General features: G+C 36.5%; 1 protein-coding gene across 1 annotated transcript; it reads right to left on the bottom strand.

Annotated features, from left to right (window-relative positions):
- Nucleotides 1-727: 727 nt before the first annotated feature.
- Nucleotides 728-17648, bottom strand: LOC129897432 (dihydroxy-acid dehydratase, chloroplastic). Its single transcript, XM_055973036.1, has 14 exons — nucleotides 16956-17648; nucleotides 15254-15325; nucleotides 11021-11068; nucleotides 4782-4936; nucleotides 4502-4696; nucleotides 4318-4429; nucleotides 4145-4214; nucleotides 3999-4057; nucleotides 3755-3878; nucleotides 3588-3658; nucleotides 2539-2640; nucleotides 2276-2356; nucleotides 1192-1350; nucleotides 728-1118 (listed from the first exon to the last, which is right to left on the bottom strand). Exons 1-14 carry the CDS (start codon nucleotides 17529-17531, stop codon nucleotides 1068-1070), a joined length of 1875 nt encoding a protein of 624 aa, XP_055829011.1. The 5' UTR covers nucleotides 17532-17648; the 3' UTR covers nucleotides 728-1067.
- Between the last annotated feature and the right edge of the window lie 3712 nt (nucleotides 17649-21360).

The raw sequence follows: 21360 nt of genomic DNA, 5'->3' as shown, positions 1-21360 counted from the left end.
CTTCTATCCTTTATAACTTATACATGAATTCCCTCATAAGTTATGTAAGTATTAATTATGTAGAATTATGAAAAACGCAACCAAACATTGTATAAAAGTAATACATGAATAACTTTTATCCTATTTGCAAATCAAACATGGTATAAAATTAATAACCAAAGTTATTCACGTATTAAATTTGTGTTTATCCCATAACCAAACTGCCCCTTAATGTATCTTTATCACACACAAAATGGGGGTTTCGAGGGAAGGTGGACAGGAGAAAATGCGTGATTTATGCCAATAAATTAGGAAAGTTATGTTCCTCATTTTAATGAACAAACATTTTCTATTGACCAAACATCAGAAGATAATTTTGTCGAAAACACAATTTGCACTCTGGTATCACGTCATTTTGCATGTAAGGTCTTACAATGTTATAAGATTTACCAACACTCTTCTATTTGCTTACCATTCGTCCCTATCTGATTTTCCAGTCCACTTCAATTAATCAAACTATATATATCTATCTATCTATCTATCTATCTATCTATATATCTATCTATATATATATATATATATATATAATAACAACAACAACAATACAAATTTCGTAAGTCTAAAACCTTTTTCAACTAGTAAATATCACTTATATGAATCTTTTTCTTACATTTTGCATTGATACCAAACAATAAATAAACTTAGAATACAAGTCTGATAAACCTCCTAGATAGTGACCAACCTCAGATTATTACAAGTTTTTGGTAATTTCCATAATATAGAAGTGATTGTTCTTTATCAGATATTATTCACCAAGCATTGTACAATTTAAATCACTACCAATCAACAAGCTGGGAGTTCCAGAAATAGAGAGTAGGAAAAATGAGGAAATGAAAAAAGGAAAACATAGCTCTCTACTTTCAAAGAACCAACTAATATAAACTTACACCTGAAAACATAAATGGGATACCTCTACTAATAAATAGGCTACGAGCCGTGCCGATGCCGCCACAATTGCAGCTGCATGCAAAATTACAAAATCAGGCTTTCCCAGGTTCACTCTATGCTTTCATAAATATGCTTCTTCTCTATTCATCAGTAACACATCCCTTGGAAGCGGATTGCACATTTTTTATATACTGCAAAAAAAAAGTATATCAGACATTACGATATTTGCATTCAATAACTCTCAACTGTCAAGAATTCCTGTACCTTGTAGAGAACCCCTCGGTCAGCCTTATATGCAGGGGGTGTCCAATTCTTTCTACGCTGCTCCAACACCTCATCTGATAACTGAACGTCCATTTTCTTTTTCTGAATGTCGATTGTTATTATGTCCCCATTTTGAACAAGACCAATTGGACCTCCTTCCTGGTAAAAGTTTGAATTGTGTGATTCTCAATGATAATAAAACAAGATTGTACAGATTCCTCTATGCATGTTTATGTTCAAGACTGTTATAACCACGACTGCGTGGACATCCATAGTTGCATCAACAACACATTTTTCTTGTAATGAAATACATTATTTAACACTTAATTAGACGAGTCATGTCTTCATGCACACTCAAACTAGGTGTGGAGGGGAAACTAGCAACCAACCAGGAAAACTTTGGTTACTAAAACTAGTGATTCTCCTCTTAAAATACATTGCATTTGGAAACTCAAAATGGGAACATAAGTGAAGATTTGGCAACAGAAAACTAGTGATTGCTCTCTCACAACTAGGAACTGTTGGTTGAACAAATTTAACAACTGCAACTGGTACTTTAGGATCTGATAGTTCAACTCAACGCAAACATTTTCAGACTTAAGTGCCATCAAACTTTTCACATGCACTTCCACAAATAAAACTCTTAACTGCATTATGCAAGGTGCTTCTATTGTGGTTAAACTTTAAATGCATCAGGGGAGGTGCTCATAGCAGGTGGCATCTTCTTTTATTTTTTGTTTTAAAACAAGAAAGCCCCGAGGGGGGCAGTGGCGAAACGGTCGAAACTTGGTGGATAATGACCCCCACCCCATTCCTGCCCTTCTCCACTTAAATGTCATGCTCGTCTGCAGCAGGGTTCTAACATGTCACGTGCGCCTAATCAAGGGTAGGATCCTTTTTAACCCATTTAAGAGATTATTCACATATCCAGAATATTAAGGTGGCTCACAAGTTCCTGAAGGCTGCAAAATACAAGCTATAATTGTCAACCAGACAACATAGTGAATGCAATATGGATGGCAGAAAGGAACAAACTCTTCATGATGTAAACGAAGTAACAAGTTCAGAAACAAAGTTAATGCACCTGTGCTTCAGGACATATATGCCCCACAACATATCCATGAGAACCTCCAGAAAATCTTCCATCAGTAAGTAAAGCAACATCCTTTTGTCCAAAACAAAACCAAATAAACAAGGCAGAGTACCAAAGGGTACAAGTTAAGGCCATGTAATAAAGTCAAAATGACATACTAATAGAGAGACCATAAGAAATACATGTCAATTATCAATTTTGACTATAAACAAAAGTACAATAGACAAGGAAGAGAAAGATCTCGCATTACGTACCTTCCCAAGACCTGCACCCATAATTGCACTTGTGGGTGTCAGCATTTCGGGCATACCTGGTCCTCCCTTAGGTCCCTCTCCTCTAATGACTACAACTTTTCCCTGAAATATTGTACACAGATAAGGTGTCTAGATACCAAATATCCAACACACGGGAACTGGCTCAAACTATTGCAGCCAGTAAGTATTCAACAAAATAAAAGGCAAGAACTATATCACTAATAACTGACAATGTCAGTATTCTAGAGACAACTAGTAATAAATCCATGCTTAACAGGTACTTTGCTGCTAGGCAAATCCAATCGAAGTGTACGAGACCAAATGTGAGCTGAAACTGAAGAAATCAGCAGAAGTAACTCTCAGTGCATGATGCTTCGACAAAGTATATACTTTACCTATCTGAAGTTCCAACAAGGTGTGTTTAATTACAACAACTCATCTCATATATATATATATATATATATATATATATATATATACACACACACAGCTGAGAGATACAAGAAGAAAAATAAGCAAAGCCGAGATTCCATCTTTTCTTCTTTGCAGCCTTATCAAACACCTACTAATGTTTTAGATGTTTCTGTTGTAGAAAATCTATCGTCATGCATAAAACACTGGCTGGGAAGAGAGCGAATAAACCCATTAAGAACACAAGGACCATTGCCTCAAGAAATACATGAAAGAATAGGAAAAGAAGAGACCACTGCTTATTTTTATAGTAGTAATAGGCTAACAGGTGAGCAGTTAGGCAAAATACCCCCAGGCAAAAGGCAAAAGGCTTTCGAGTATTGATATTTTCATATTGTTTTAACCATTAAAAATGCCTCTTAAAGGAATTGATTCATCCAAAATAGTATTCAATTGCAGTAAATGTTTGTAATTCCCTTTTGTCTTGTTGGACTCCAAGGATTCCAATGTTTACTCGTCTGAGCTATGAATGCTACTCAGAAATTGACGTTTGCACTCATATAGTCTCCTCGCCCCATTCCCTAGTTTATCATGATAAAGTAAATGAAAAAATATGGGAAAAGGATTAACTGGCTTGCCTTAAAACTCATAGGATCTTCTGAGATAGCTGCAAGCATAGCTTCCTCTCCTTCAAACACTAGGGCAGGGCCTGATGAACAAGTTCCCGTAATTGTTTATATATTCAAGAGGCATACAAACAGTGTCCGAAGACATCAAAATAAAATATTGAAGAAAGACAATGTACCAGAAAAGTATAACCCTTCTTTTCCAGTGATCTTTGCCACGCTGCCCTCTGGTGCAAGATTCCCATATAATATCTGGATGTGGCCTGTTTCTTTGATGGGGTTTGATAGTGGTCTTATAATTTGCTAGAAGAAATAGAAAGATGGACAAACTGAGTATCTGTATTCCTAATTCACTCAGGAGCAAGACCTATGACAAAATTACTGCAGCACATGGGAAGAAGCCACATTGGTAAAAAGACCTACCTGACCTTCAGCTAAAGAAGGAAATAGCTTTGCATTTTCAGCCAGAGTCTTTCCTGTGACTGCAAATCAAAACCAAGTGAAATGAGTGCCATCAATTATTAGATGACCAGTATAAGAAAATATCTCCTAATCATCAAAGCACATACCAGTCATACAGTCCCCATCCATATACCCAAGCTCCAACAGGTGGCGGATGACTGCAGGTGTACCTCCAATCTAAATAATTAAGCTCGTCAATTCATCAGAACAAAATCAACAGTAGTGAATGCCCATATAACCAAAACTAAAAATGAATTCGCAAACATAGCATTGAACAAACCTTGTGCACATCCTCCATAACATATTTTCCACTAGGCTTCAGATCTGCAAGGAAAGGAACCTCATCGCTAACCTTTTGGAAGTCATCCAGAGTTAATTCCAAACCAACAGACCTGTGGAGATATTAATCACGACTCACATACTCATCCCAAAAGTACAGAGAACGATGCGGAAAATTTGCTCACCTTGCAATAGCAATTAAATGTAGTACAGCATTGGTAGATCCACCAAGTGCCATGACGACTACCATTGCATTTCGAAGGGACTTCTCTGTGATGATATCTCGAGGTTTCAAGTCCATCTTTAACAGTTCCAGAAGATATTTTCCCGCTAGGCGGCACTCATCCAACTTTAGTGAGTCTTCAGCTGGTGTGGAAGAGCTTTTGTATTGAAAAGGAGGTGAAGGAAGCACATATTAGCAATAATTATTGTTAAACAAAGTACTACTACATCATATTTTTTTACCTATAAGGCAGTGACATGCCCAATGCCTCAATAGCAGATGCCATGGTGTTTGCTGTATACATTCCACCACAAGCCCCCGCACCAGGACATGAATTACGAACTACATTCATCCTCTGTTCATCACTAACAGCACCACTAACATACTCTCCATACACCTGCAAGTACAAACAAAGCAGAGAAAAAATGCTATCACCAGAGTTCTTAGAGAATTGAAGATCGGTGATTGAAAAATCTTAGACAAAAAGCTGATTTTCAAGTTTAGCCTTCTCACACTAAAAAGGTAAAGTCACACAGCATGCTTCTATCATATAAATCATGACAACTACAACTGCGGTACATCTGAAATCTGCTCAAGAACAACATTTAATTGCTTTTACAAACAGGAGTATCCATTAAAGTTGTCATATTTCATAAATGGAAAATGCACTTGTCAAGAAAAAGATTTGCAGTTGCCACACAATGTCAGATGAACATCAATTGTGCTTCAACAATGTATTCATTGATAAGATAAATGTACAATTTATAATTTTTTGATCATGTAAACGTATTTTCACTCATAATCATGGCCAAAAATATAGTCGTACTTGTATACCAAAAGGTAGAGAATTTACAAAAAAATATGATTTTCTACAACCTCCACCCAAACTTCTATACAACTGGTTACTCTATGGGTGCACCCAAAGAAAATAAGCAGTCGGAGACTACTCAATTGAGAAGAACTCGACTCTATCCCCTCAAAATCTCTCTTATTTCTCTCTCTTCACTACCCACATTAACGCGAGCGGAACCACATTCCATTCCCTGCATCTCCTCCTCCTCCCTCTTTTCCAACTGAACTCAACTCTTTCACAGTTCTTGGCATTGTCCATGAAGTACCAAACCACCTAAACATATCCCACCATAATCTCATGGTAAGACCACAATGAAGAAAAAGATAATTTACAACCTCACCCGCCTCCTTGCACATATAACACCAGCTGACGCAAACAATCATCCACTTGCTAAGATTTTCCACCGTCAAGATCACCCTCTAGTAGCCAGCCAAGTGAGAAGAACACCTTCCTCGGCACCTTTGGTATCCACATTGTATTACAAGGAAAAACTTCCTCCTCCCTAACTAGAGTTTCTCATAAAAAGACTTGACGGAGAATATACCATTATTCCCCATACCCAACCAAAAAGCATCAAGATTATATATTGTTGTGGCTTGCTTGTGTAATACAGCCAATATTTGAAAGACAATCACCTCCTAGTTGTGAAATCCATCCTAAATTTCAAATCCGAAAAATCTCTCCACCTTGTATTCCTCTAATTTAGTGTATTGTCAAGTCTCTTTGGCAAGAAATACAGTGTAGTCTCAAAAAATCATCTTTCGATAAATTATCCTCACACCACCTATGTCTCCATAAATTAACTCTCCTACCTTGAATGAGATATTTACTTTGAAATCATCCCATCCTTCGTAATATTCCTCCACAAACCACACCCAAAAAGCATAGTCACATCTTTAGTTCTCTATAATCTTTCCACTGCTCCATATTTAACTATGACCCCTCTCCAAAAAGCATTTACCTCAGCCCAAACCTCCACAACCAAATCCATCAAGGCTTTGTTAAACACCTTCAAGTCTTTGATACCAAGCCCTCCCCCTTTTTTAGGAGATGTGACGGTCTCCCGCCGCACCAAATGAAACTTTCTAGCCCCATCTCCCGAGTCCCAAAGAAAGTTTCTTTGGATATTTTCCAACTTTCCTGTGAGCGGAGTTGGAGCATGAAACAAAGACATGTAATAAGAGGGAATGCTCAATAAAATAGTCTTAATGAGCACTTCCTTCCCACCTTTGATTAAGTATTTTTTTTCTTCCACCCTATTAATCTCTTCTCAACCCTATGGAGAACCGGATTCCACACCATGTGATCTTTATTTGATGGACCTAACAATAGTCCAAGATAGATAGTCAGTAGAGTCCTAACCTGAGCTAGTGAGCCAATGTCATCCACCTCAGATATCGGATAATCTAACACTTCCTCAAATTAATTTTAAGGCTTGATACCATCTAGAACCAAGCAAGTGAGTACTTGGCCTAAGTAGTCCAATTGAGTCTTGTCTACATCACAGAAAACCAAAGTATCATCTGCAAACAACAAATGAGAAACCAAGTGTCCCAATGCTCCCAACCATGACATTGAGACCCTTTATGAATCCTAATGTGACATCTTTATCCCTCATTTTGTTTAATGCTTCCATTACTAAAATGAATTTAAGTGTGGGTCCCCTTCCCTCAAACCCCTCGATCTCCTAGAAAGACGTATGGATTTTCATTTACCAAGACAACAAATCTCAAAGAAAAGGTACAAAAGTTGACCTATTTTCCTCCATATTTGCCCAAATTCCATTTGTACCATAAAGGCATCTACAAATGATGACAACAAATGACGCTCCAAGACGGAATATAGCCATACTTCACCCACCTCCCTCCGCCCCCTCCCCCCCCCCCACACACACACATACTCTTCTAATAATGCTATTTGTCAATATCACCTAGTTTATTTGTTGAATACACATCACATATGCCCCCCATCTCTCAAAACCTACTTTGATGGTGGCCCTTTTTATTAGGGTCATTCATCCCCCCTACATTCCATGTAATAATTTTAACTTCCATGAACCAGTTTTTACTTCGCCCACACTCGTCTTCTCCCCCGGAACTCCACTATTTTCCCTTATTTTACCCCTCCTCTCATACACCACCAATGTTCCATCTCACTCATTTTCCTTTCCCTGTCTCCTTCGCTCCCCTCCACATTGTCATTTATCTCCATACATATAGAGAGAGAGAGACGCGTATGCGCACACACACCAAACATCGACATTAATCTTACTATAATCAACAAACAAAGAAAATCAAGAACATCCTCCACCAGAAGTTGATACAGAGAAAACAAACAAAATGTGTTTAGAGGGAATGATACAAGGTAAGAAATGTTATAAGTATAAGGGGTTGTTTGGTGTGAAGGATAAAATCAAATAGTCATGGGATTAAATTATAGTGCCACTTAATTTGTTGTTTGGTTGGCAAGTCCGGGATTAATAATTAGTACCGGGATAAGTTATCCCTCCCCTTGGATGGTATAATAATTCCATCATAATTTGTCATGGGATAAACTAATTAAATGACAACATTACCCTCCGCAACAATTATGCCCAATCACCAAATACTCTCCACCTATAATTGTACAAATTTATTCAGTTTAAAATTCACAACTCCAAATAAATAGGAGAAAAAAAGGAAAAGTATAGCCAATTAATTTATTTTTTAATTAAATGATTTTGCTAACCCCTATTTTCTTAAGGCTGAAGTTACATTAAGAACCTTCTTTTTTTTGACAACCAGTTACGTTAAGAAAGAACTGATGAAGTAATTAATATGTATATATACTTTGATTTCCACAGTATTATAGTAAATGTGATAGGCAAAAAAGTTTTATGATCAAGCCATGTGTTTTATTTAGAGTGGAGTATTGACATCTCAAATTTGGCAAATAGTTGAACACAAATAAAACCTACGATTCATATATAAAAATAATTAAGTTAAATAAGGTGGATGTTTTGTTTTTAAGAATGAATAATTAAAGCTCTATCAAAAAAAAATACAAAAACTAAATAAGGTAAAGGATATTTTTATAAACAATCAACTTATTTTTAGGAATTATGCAATGGATATTATTTTTGTACAACAAACCAATCAGTCAATAAGAAATAATCTCAGCATAACTAATTCCAGCATAACTAATCTCAGCATAATTTATTCCAACATAATTTATCCTATCATAACTTGGATTCAAACCAAACAACCCCTAAATTTCTAACTACTTTAGATTAGGTTAGAATAAAAAAATACGGCTAAGAATGTTCATTGCCTTCTTAAGTACATTAGGATAGTAATCTAGTACAGCTTTTGCTGACTTGCCATACCTCCTTAGTGCATTTCCGTGTAAATGCTTTACTTACCAAAGAAAAAAATCATCAGAAGAATACCATCTTTTTTGATAAAATCGCTCTCTTTCTACATAAGCTCCCTTTGAAGATCTAGATGATCCTCCATAGTGTTTTGGAAGGTGTAAGGCGTAAGGCGACAAGGGCCTGCCTCACTAAGGCGAGAGGTGAGGCACTCATCTTTTTGAAGTGAGGCATCAATTGATACCAAAAATTAAAATATTTAATTGCATATATAAATAACCAAAATCTAAATAGCAATAAAAGATTACTGTTTATAGGCAAAAAAATTAATGTATTAATTAGTATACAACTAAATTCAATTGGACAGAAAATAAAAATAAATGGACTAGAAAATGAGAAAAAAAATACTGGACAGATTAGCCAGTGCCCATTCGCCTGAAAGAGTTGGAAACAGAGGAGAAAAAAAAGAAAAGGAAAAAGAATCTGCCAGCCAATGCCAATCGCCAGAAACAGAGGAGAAAGAAGGAAGAGGAAGAAGAAAGGAGAAAAATTGTACCTTTACAGCTGAAATCTGAAGACAAAGTTGGAGAACTTAGAGTCGTGTAGTCAACTGAAAAAAGGTACGTGAGAAAAAAGCCCTAAAATTACATTTAAGTTTAAGAGCCCGTTTGGATTGGCTTTAAGTTGGTCAAAACCAACTTAAAGCCCCTTTTTAGCTTTTGGACGTGTTTGCCTAATGTTGACTTTAAGCCATAAAGTTCTTAAAGTCAGTCAAAAATGAAAAGTTAGGATTCCTAACTTTTTTTTCCAAAGTGCTTAAAGTCATTTTCTTTGACCATGGAAATTACTTTATATCTCCCTTACATTTTAACTAAATTCCCAAACTACCTTTTTTTTATTCTTTTAACCCTAAAATTCACATCATAAGCACTTTTATCCAAACACTCAACTGCTTATTTATAAAAATAACTTTCAGCACTTCAAAATTCTAAAAGCACTTCATACATAAAAGTTACTTTTTTAAGCCCATCCAAACAGGCTCTAAAAGTTGCATCTTTTTCGTTAAAAAAAAACGACACCTTTCTTCTCACCTCATCGCCTTTTTCATAGCCCTCGCCTCCCAGCAGAAAGGTGACATAGCCTCGCCTCGCCTCGCCCCTCACGTAAGGCAAGTGCCTTTGAGAAAAATGGTCCTCCATGGTTCCTCAAGTACTTACATAGGCTATAGAGAAGTTCAACAAGAACATGCTTTCTCCTATTTATTTATTTTTTGATGACAAGGAAAACCTGCAGCCACTACCCTTTGGGTGTGCTTACCCTTTGGGTGCGTACAGGTAAAAACCCCGCTCCTATGCAATAGATTACAAACTACACAGGAGAGGTAACCTCTTATTTTAGTGGTATATTTCTCTACAATGTCCATTGATATGAATTTTACCACAAGCAAGCATATTATTCGCCATGGCCCCAAGGCCTATTCAAAACCTTATCTAAACTAAGGACGTTTATAGAGTGTTTGGCTAAGCTTTTTGGAGGCTAAAGCACCCTTATCAAGAAAAAAAAAACTTATTTTTCAGTTTTTAAGTGTTTGCCCAACAAAAGATGCAGGAGGATTTTTCGGAAACGACCTCTCTACCTCTTTGAGGAAGTAGTAGTAAGGTTTGCATACACTCTACCCTCTCCAGACCCCACTTAGTGGGATTTCACTAGGTATGTTGTTGTTGCCCAACAAAAGATAGTTTTAAGCAGAAGAAGAAGCTACAAATTTATGCTTTTTACATGAAGGATAAGGAAAATTAATTTTTCATGACAAAAATATCCTTACCATAAATTTATATTACCAAACTATCTCTCATTAACTTAACATATCTTTCAATTAAATACAGTTCTTTTCTTTTTTTTTCTTTTTGGTTTCTCTTTTTTCTATCTTTCTTCTCCTCTCCCACTTAGGAATAGTCCGTCAACTATAAATGTGAGTTACTTCTCCCTTTCTTCTATCGTCTATCTCCTCAATCTCTCCTTTTCCTCTTTGGAATAACAAAGCTATCGCTAGAAAAAGATACAAGTCAATATTTATTTCCACGTAACTTTAAAGTCTTTCCCTATACACACTTTTCAAAAATCTTTTTATATAATCCTAATTGTAAAACATGCCCTAATACTTGACCTTTCTCATAATTTGACACTCAAAAGCACTTTTTGGAAAAATTGGTGAATGCATAATATGTTTATCAAAAATTCAAAAAAAAAACAGTAAACTAACAATTCAACAGACATACCTGGAAAGCGGATACTATGTCGAATGTGTGCCCTTGAAAATGACCAGGCTGTTCATCAGAGAGAAGGTAAAGGATCAAAAATAATTCAGAAGCAAGCAGAACAACATGTGATGCAATAAATGCTCGACATGTCAGTTTACCTGTCATCATGTTATTAAGAGTCTAGATTTGTTAACCTTTTATGTCGCCTTTTATTTAGCATTATTTCTAGAATGTGGTCGCCCTTATGATTAAGCAATGAAGTAATTGATGTATTGGCATTTCTAGTTGTTATCAGCTGTATCTTGGAGAACATTGGCAGCAGCAGCATACAGCAGATATTCAGAAGCTTACAAGGAGCTAATGTAATCTCTAAACTTTCCCATTCTCTCTCTGCTTCTAGCAGTTAAACCTAAAAGATGATCTCTCCATTCATTCTCTCTTATTCTAATTCTCAACCTCTAAAAGTTCCCCACTCCCACCCCCAAACTTCTTCTTTTCTTTTGAGAATGGTAACTTTTTCATCTATATATCCACAGGTATACTACAACAAATGTAGTCCCCCTTTCAAAACATATTACAACCTAGCAGATTCTCTATGTGTTTTTTTGTCACAAATAGTCTAAAACATCAAAAAGGAATTCTGCCTGTACAAATTCTACCTGTTTACACTAAAAATAATAAAGAGCTAAACAATTCATCTTAAGAATCTATAAATTGTTCTTCTTGCTCTCAAAACACCTTTGATTTCTTTCTTTCCACACTGTCCACCATACGCAAGCTGGGACAATCTTCTATCTCTCTTCCTTTACTGTAGTGTTGCCCACATTGATCCAGCAATTTAGAAGTTGTGCTTTGTTTCTTGGTTTCACCCAAGTGATCTTCCTAAGACTGTTGAATATTCTCAATTGCTGATCTGTCCATTTGCAATGCAAAAAGAGATGGTTGATTGTCTCTGCCTGTTCCTCACATAAGTAGCACCTTGAACATAGTTGGAACTTCCTCTTCCTCGTATTTTCTTGTGTCAGTACCGCTTCCTTGGCTAGTAACCATGTGAAGCAATTTACCTTGTATTGGATTTTAGTTCTCCAGATCATTGCCATGGCCAGTGCTCCATCCTGTCATTTGAATGATTGAGATCTTTGTAAGCTGAATTGACACTGAAGACCCCTTTGTTGCCACTATTCCAAACAACCTTATCTTCCCCATCAGCCAAATTGTTGAATTGTGCCATTGTGTCATGAAAAGCCTCTGTGTTACCCATCTCCCAATCATTTAAGTTCCTCCTTATATGCAAGTTCCACCCCTGTCTTGTCCACATTCCAGACACTGTTGCATTTTGCTGAAGGCTTAGTGCATACAAGTCTGAAAATAATTGTTTCAGGGGTCTTTGGGTTATCCATTTGTCCTCCCAAAATAACACCTTCATGCCATTACCCACCTGGAATCTGATTCTAGATTAGAAGCAGAGGCCAGAGATTTCTTACTCCAGATACCACATCCATATGGTGTAGTCACCATCTTTGTCATCCATCTATTCTCCATCTCATATTTTGCCCTGACCACCTCTTTCCATAGCATATTGTCTCCTGTCATAAATTTCCACAACCATTTTAACATAAGGCTTTTGTTTTACCTTCTCATGTTCCTGATCCCCACTCCCCCTTCTTTCTTGTTTTTTGACCTCTTCCCACTTGACTAAATGGAACTTCTTTTTATCTTCATCTCCCTGCCATAAGAAGTTTCTTCTCAAAGCATCTATCCCCTGTATGACATTGTCTGGTATTGGGAACACAGACATCATGTAAGCTGGTAAAGCCTTAAGCACACTGTTAACCATAGTTAGTCTACCTCCCCTAGACAAATATTGGCTCTTCCAATTGGTCAACTTTTTCTCACACTTTCTATCACCCCATTGCAAATCCACTTTGATTTGCTCTTTGCCCCCAATGGCATGCCTAGGTATATAGGTGGTTGCTCCCCTACTCTACCACCCAAAACATCTACCAGACTATCCACCTCAACCACTTCATTAATGGGATAAATGGAGCTCTTTCCCCAGTTGATGTGTAATCCAGAAACTGCTTCAAAGATGATGAAAACTGCTCTTAGAATCAACATTTTCTCTCTCACTGCTTCACAAAAAATAAGAGTGTCATCTGCATATTGTAGATGAGTGATCTCCAAGTCATTTAGTGCACTATTGTCCACCTGGAAGCCCCTTACCCAACCCTTCACCTTTGTTGTCTGAATCAGATTGCTCAAACCTTCCATGGCTAGAATGAATAAGAAGGGTGATCATAAGTAGTAAGAAATTCCAGTTTAAGTGGTCATAGGCCTTCTAAGTATCAAGCTTGCACAGAATTCCAGGGTATTGACTTCTCTGTCTAGACTCTACATGGAGTCGGTCATCCACCTACTGTTGTGAACTACCTCCCTTTATGACGTGCTCGATTGCTTTCCAATGTTAACTGGAGGGTTTGACTCCATTGTAGGCTAATAGATGAACTTAGCTATTTTATGGGCAATATTGCTCCATCCCCCTTTATATGAAGATTCCAGTGTAATAATTACAGATTTGTTCTGTCCTTGAATAGCAATAAAACTGACATATCTGCCATTTTCATTATATTTAAGAGTGCAATAGAACTCTGCAAAATGGTCCTTCAGAGTCCATCTCCTAATAACTTTCTCTTGTACCTTGGATACCTCAATAAATATTGAGACCAACCACCGCAACACTTTAATGTTAATCTTTACTCTTCTCATTAAGTTTCTGCTACTTTCTGTCCACTCGTACCAAGAATCTGCTCCTTCTTTCCATCTTGTAATTTTGTACGACTTAAATACTGCGGTGTAATAAATGTTGTTATCCCCTGGTGATGTGAATCTAGCCATAGTTGCCAGAAAAATCCCCCCAATCTGTGGCTATTCGATCTTAGGTTAGGGCAGGCTAACCTCGATAGTTGTGCCTTCTAGATCCCCAAACTTCTTTCCCTAGCAAGACAGCTTAGAATTTATAATTTCGTGGCTACACCCGTTTGACATGTCCTACGCCATTTGGATTGCTTTGTTTCTTATGCCATCCATAACAAGTTCTTCTCCATTTGAATTTGCATTTTTTGATGCATCGAAAAAAATCTCTTTGTTGCAATGACAAATAATGGAACGATCAAGAAGTTTATAGCAAATTGACATGTACATTTTTTCCATGCTTTATTTGTTTAAGTTTACCAAAGATTCAGCGACTACATAAATAACTTATTAAGAAAATCTTTGTGTAATAATGTGTAAAAATGCTTGTGGGATTTTAAGAAAATATTTTTTTAGTGATACATCAGAAAATTAAAAGTTAGAGAAGAAGCTTTGTCAGGATTTGATTGAAAAAGGTGCATGGTCTTATGGCTTTGTACCGGACAGAAGACCAATCATCATGAAGAAATAATTTTTTCACTAAATATACTACTCCTTCACTCAAGCCATAATGGATACTCCATACGAACTCGTACAATCAACATACACGACTTCCAAAGAATCTGACCAGTCTTAATACCATATCACGAAGTTTAGCAGGAAAGACCCAAAAAAGAACTCCAATAAGCCAAACAAGATCTGCTGCATACACAGCAAAACCATGGAAAAGGATGTGCAAAAGAGCCACATATGCCACCATGTCGCTAACACAGATTCTGTAGAGATCTTGTAAAGACTGCTTTTCATATAGAGGACTTCCCTCTACTCTCCCATTTTCCTGATACATCAAATAGATTTCAAATACTGCACCGCTTCCCTTTCCAATTTCTTTTTCCATATTCCTGTCTGAAAGCTAAATATCCCTGATCTCCTACCAAGTATGTTGAAAACAAACTCCAAACGTATCAAGCTAGCTCTCTTCTCCACGTTTCTTTTGATGGACCCAATGTCTTTCTTTTCCCCTATTTCTTTTATTGACTGGGGGAATTCTGAGTACATGAAATATATTATCCTAGTTTTTAATCAAATAAATCTCAAACTAATACCCACGAACTTGCTTCCCGAGATTTACTCCTTGAAGACGCCACAAATATATTATCCTAGTTATCTCTCTTTTTTGTTTACTCTCCACAGTTATTCATCTTTAACTATTCCCAAAAAAATATTGAAAGGGATGGAATGGTTCCAAGAAGCACAAATTTAGAAGATAACGTCTACTTTACATGAAAAAAGGCTTTAGATGCACAAGAACGAACTAAAATGTGAGTGTTCCCATCTGACCTTAATGGTTCCACCATATATCATGATACTTGGCCTGTTTAGTCTTCCCATCGCCATAATTGTGCCTGGCATCTGCCATATTACAACAAGAAGTTATCATTCGAAGAGATACAGCATGAAATGCAGCTGCAGTAGACAAGAGTGGAAAATGATTACGGGGTTAGCTCAATAGTTTGAGTCCTCTTACCAAGAAGAGTCTCATACTTTTCACTCCATCAAGACTACCCAGTCCCACTAGACCTAACCGCCAAAAATATAACTACAATACTATAGCATGTGCATATAGATAGGCAGAAGTTTAGTGAAAGGGAACACTGCAAAAGCATGAAAGAAGCAAATTGCAGGAAATTGTAAACATGCCAGAAAGTTATATTTACTTGATCTTAGATTGCTCTGTGAAAGTTTGTAATGTATTACAATTTAACTTGAGTGTGTTATAACCATGGGCGTATCTAGGGGGCGTAAGGTCACTGAAAAACTACACTATATATACAAGATCAAATTAGATTTTGAATCCCTTTGGCTTCTTCATGTGATTTATTTATTTATATTTTGAATCCATTTGGTGAAGATCCTAGCTCCACCACTGGTTATAACCAGTGCGGGTCAAAGGAACAACTTTTTGAAAAAACATGTAACATGTCAGATAAAAATATTTGGTATTTTGAAGTAATTGCATAACTGAATAAATCTTCACAGTAGAAAGTCACCTAATATGCTGGAATTTTTTTTTTTTTTTCTTTCTCAAAATTAAATCAATCCTCAATCTTTTAGATCATAATCTTTTAAATGCTTTATACAATAATCTTTAAAATGCTATACTTTTATACACTTCTAAATGGAAGTGTTGTACTTCCAAGAATCAATATGCATTCCGGAAATCAACCAAGAATCTTATTTACTAAAGAAATTTAACCTAAACAAGAGAGTGTGATCTCGTACAAGGATAGACAGTAATTTGTTGAAAGTAAAACAGCATATGCATTAAATATATCTATAAAATTGCAAAACTTACATCTTTTTCATCACAATAATAGCAAAGTTTGTGTCCTTTATTCACGAAATAAAACATAATAAGTTGCTTGTCATCAACTTTAATAATTTACAATTGAATTCTCTTAACTCAACAACAACAACAACAACAACATACACATTGTAATCCCACAGGTGGGGTCGGAAAAGGGTAGAGTGTACACAGACCTTACCCCTACCTTCGAAAGACGCTCGACTCAAATACTCGAACTCACAATTAAGAAAAAAGTTCACAATTTTCCCAAAATAACAAGAACATCAAATTTTAAAAAACTCTTTCACAAAATCTTTCAACAAGGAAGCATTATATAGAAGGAATAATTCAGAAAGGAGTTACATTTATGCACTGACAATGTATTAACTCCAAAATAATTCATACAAATCCGGTAGATTAAAAGACAATCACATGAAACTCTTTATAATAAGCATTAATCAATAACCTGCAAATGTGGCAATCAACAAGAGTCACATTACACTAACTCGTTTGGTTGGGGAACAAGTTATCCCGAGATTGTTGTCCCACCCTCAATAACACTACATTCCCGGGAGATTAATCCCGAGATTAGCTATCCCTTATCCCTCCTACCAAACTAAATAGTGTAAGATTCCTTACTCCATCACTGCATATTTTTTAAAATTCTTTCTAGAAAAAAGAATAAAAGAGGCTCACATTTTTATCACATCCAGGGATGGCAATATTCCCATCATACCACTGAGCAGACATGACAGTTTCAATACTATCAGCAATCAAATCTCTTGACTGCAAGCTAAAACACATGCCTCTAGTCCCCATTGAAATAGCATCACTAACACCAATAGTATTAAACCTGAACCCAACCATGCCAGCTTCTGTAACCCCTTCTTTCACAGCTTCAGCAAGCTTTAACAAATGCATATTACAAGTATTGCCTTCATACCAAACAGAGGATATCCCTATTTGGGGTTTGTTCATATCTTCATCGGTTAATCCTACTCCATACAGAATCGCCTGTGAACCACCCTGTGACTTGGGTTGAGTAATGCGGCTGCTGAATTTGTTGAGTTTCTGAGACGGGTCTGTTGAGTTAGTGGTCTGTGGTGGTGGTGGGGGGGTCGCTGTTTCGGTTGACGAGGCTCGGATGGTGAGGGTGGGTGGTTTTCTTGAGTGGGTCCTACATTTGGGCAAAAGGGGGCTGAAAGTCGGGGTGGTGGAGGTGGTGGAGGTGGTGGTGGGGTATATAGGAGGGGAAAGCAAATGGGCTTGCATAGTGGCGGAGATTGGTTGTAGGTGACGGCGTAGCACAAGGTTTTGTCGAGGGATTAGAGTCTGAATGAGACAAGGCGGGGAGTGTGTCCTTTTTAGTGTTGGACTCTTGAGTGAAATAAGGAACTTTACAATGACGAATTTGTATAATATATAGTCCAAATGTTATAAAATAAAGACTTGTTATATGAGCCCGTTTGGATGAATTTAAAAATATGAAGTGTTTTTAGAACTTTGAAGTGCTGAAAGTTATTTTTATAAATAAGCAGTTGAGTGTTTAGATAAAAGTGCTTAAATGAGGAAAATGATATAAATTTTAGGGTTAAAAGAATAAAAAGGGTAGTTTGGGAATTTAGTTAAAATATAAGGGATATAAAAGTAATTTCCATGGTCAAAGAAAATGACTTTAAGCACTTACAAAAAAAAGGTTAGGAATCCTAACTTTTCATTTTTGACTGACTTTAAGAACTTTATGGCTTAAAGTTAGCATTAGGCAAACACGTCCAAAAGCTAAAAAGGGGTTTTAAGTTGATTTTGACCAACTTAAAGCCAATCCAAACGGGCTCTATATAACACAAACTAATTTAAAGACACAAGGTAAGAGAAAGAGAGAATTGAGAGATATCCGTATGTTTTAATATCATAACATACAGGCTATTTATAGCTGGGGAAGGGGAGGGAGTTATAATAACAAAGGCAAGTGGTAATATAATTTGGTAGGGAAAAGTAGGGGACAAAGTTAATGGATACGAAAGTAATGGACAGTCACTTATATAACACTTCCCCTTAGATTTTCACGTGTGATGTGCCTCATTAAAAATTTTATAGGAAATAATATACATAGTTATCCTGAACATCCATAGATGTTGTGCCTCGTTAAAACCTTACTAGAAAAAACCTAATGGAAAAAAACCTAGTGAAGAAAAAAAATACACACATCTGGTAATACGCCTTGAGTCTTGCCTCATTAAAAACCTTATCGGAAAAACCTAGTGGGACAAAACCTTGGTTAAGGGAAAAAGAGTACAGTGCGTATTTTACTCCACTGATGAAAAATTTATTTGATATTTTGGTGACGACGCATTCCAATCTTATATCTTAGCTTCTCAAAAATTGATGTTGGTAATGCCTTTGTGAACAAATCTGCAAGATTATCACTCGAACAAACTTGGTGTACATCAATATCACCATTCTTCTGCAGATCATGTATGAAGAATAATTTTGGTGAAATATGTTTCGTTCTGTCTCATTTTATAAAGCCACTTTTCAATTATGCTATGCACGCAACATTGTCTTCGAATACTGTGGATACTTTGACATCACTTTTTAGGCCGCATCTTTTTTTAATGAATTGTATCATTGATCTCAACCACACACATTCTCTACTTCCTTCATGAATTGTTATTATTTCAGCATGATTTGAAGAAGTAGCAACAATAGACTACTTTGTAGATCGTCATGATATAGTAGTTCCTTCGTATGTAAATAGATAGTTTGTTTGAGATCGAGCTTTATGTGGGTCTGATAAATAATATGTATCTACATAACCAATAAGGTTTGCACATCCTTTGTTAGTATAAAACAAACCCATATCGATGGTACCCTTTAGGTATCGCAAAATATGTTTGATATCATTCCAATATTTTTGCGTTGGGGGTGAACTATACCTTGCCAGCAAATTAACAGAAAATATTATATCAGGCCTGGTTACATTAGCAAGATACATAAGTGCACCAATAGCACTGAGATATGGTACTTCAGAACCAAAAAGTTCTTCATTCTCTTTTGGAGATCGAAATGGATCTGTATCCTGAAGTGATCGAACAACTATTGGAGTACTTAATGGATGTGCTTTGTCCGTGTAAAATCGTTTTAAGATTTTCTTAGTGTAGGCAGATTGGTGGACAAAGACCCCGTCTGCTAAATGTTTAATTTACAGACCCAGACGAAGTTTTGTCTTTCTAAGATCTTTCATCTCAAATTCTTTCTTTAGATATTCAATCGCCTTTTGGACCTGTTCAGGAGTTTCAATGACATTTATGTCATCAACATAAACAGTTAGTATAACAAACTCTGATTCTGTTTTCCTAATAAAAATACATGGAAAAATGACATCATTTATATAACTATCATTTATCAAGTACTCACTAAGACGATTATACCACATACGCCCTAATTATTTCAGACCATATAATGATCTTTGTAATTTGATTGAGTACATCTCCCGAGGCTTAGTACATGCTTCAGGCAATTTTAATCCTTCTGAATTTTCATGTAAATTTCATTATCAAGTGAACCATAAGGGTAAATTGTAACTACATCTATTAGATGTATTTCAAGATTTTTATGTATAGCTAAACTAATGAGATATCGAAAAGTTATTCCATCCATAATAATCTTGCATAATCCTTGCTGAATCTATAGTCTTAACGGGAAAGAAGTGGGTTGATTTGGTCATCCTATCCACAATCACCCAAATCGAATCATGTTGCCTGTGAGATCGCGATAAACCTGTAATGAAGTCCATATTGATCATCTCTCACTTCTACTCTAGCAACTTTATATTTTGAGCTACACCACAAGGCCTTTGATGCTCAACTTTGGCTTGTTGGTAATTCGGACACTTGGAAGCAAAATATGCAATGTCACTCGGCATACCATTCCACCTATAGACTTCTCTCAAGTAATGGTATATTTTGGTAAAACCTGGATGAATTGAATAGCGAGAGCTATGGGCATCTGCCATAATTATATCTTGAATACCATCAACACTCAGAACTTACAATCCGCCTTGGTACCTCAACAATTCATTTCCCCATTTAGCAAAAGTCATCAATTTTTATTTGTGAATATCTTCTTTCAACTGAAGTAGAATCGGGTCTTGGTCTTGCTTTTCCTTCATGTCAACAACTAAAAAAGAGTTGGCCCCATTCTGAACAATAACCCCTCCCCTCATCAGAATCCATAAGATGTACTCCCAAAAGTGCAAGCTGATGTACTTCTTTAGCCAACTCTTCCTTTTCTATCTCAACATGAGCAGTACTCCCTATGGATAACCGCTAAGAGCATTAGCAACAAGGTTAGCTTTACCTGGGTGGTAGAGAATACTCATGTCATAATCCTTGAGTAACTCAAGTCATCTCCTCTATCTCAGGTTCATCTCTTTCTGACTAAAGACATATTACAAGCTCTTGTGATTAGTGAACACATTTACATACATGCTATGAAGATAGTGACGCCAAATCTTGAGAGTAAATATTACCGCTGTCAACTCTAGATCATGAGTCAGATAATTCCTCTCATGGATGTTAAGTTGTCTGAAAGCATAAGCCATGACTTTTCTTTTTTGCATCAAAACACAACCCAGTCCTACTCTGGACGCATCACAATAAATCACAAACCCATTTGTTCCCTCGGGCAAGGACAAAATTGGAGCAGTAGTCAATCTCGTTTTCAACTCTTGAAAGTTTTTCTCACAAGTATCGGACTATTGAAACTTAGTCTTATTTTGAGTTAACTTAGTCAATGGAGGCGATATGGATGAAAATCTCTTAATAATTTTTTTTATAATAGCTAGCCAAACCGACGAAACTTTTTATGTCTATAAAAAATGTAGGTCTGGGCCAGTTCTTTAGTGCCTCGATATTTTGTGAATCAACTCGAATACCATCACCATAAATAATGTGGCCTAGGAACACCACAAATGCAAGCCAAAACTCATACTTTGAAAACATAGCATACAACTCTCGATCCTTAAGAGTTTGGAGAATAATTCTGAGATGGTTGGCATGCTCCTCCTCACTCCTCAAATAGATCAGAATGTCATCAATAA

Source organism: Solanum dulcamara, chromosome 1 (assembly GCF_947179165.1).
Source record: "Solanum dulcamara chromosome 1, daSolDulc1.2, whole genome shotgun sequence".
Lineage (NCBI taxonomy): Eukaryota > Viridiplantae > Streptophyta > Magnoliopsida > Solanales > Solanaceae > Solanum > Solanum dulcamara.
This window is presented reverse-complemented; position numbering and strand designations above follow the sequence as displayed.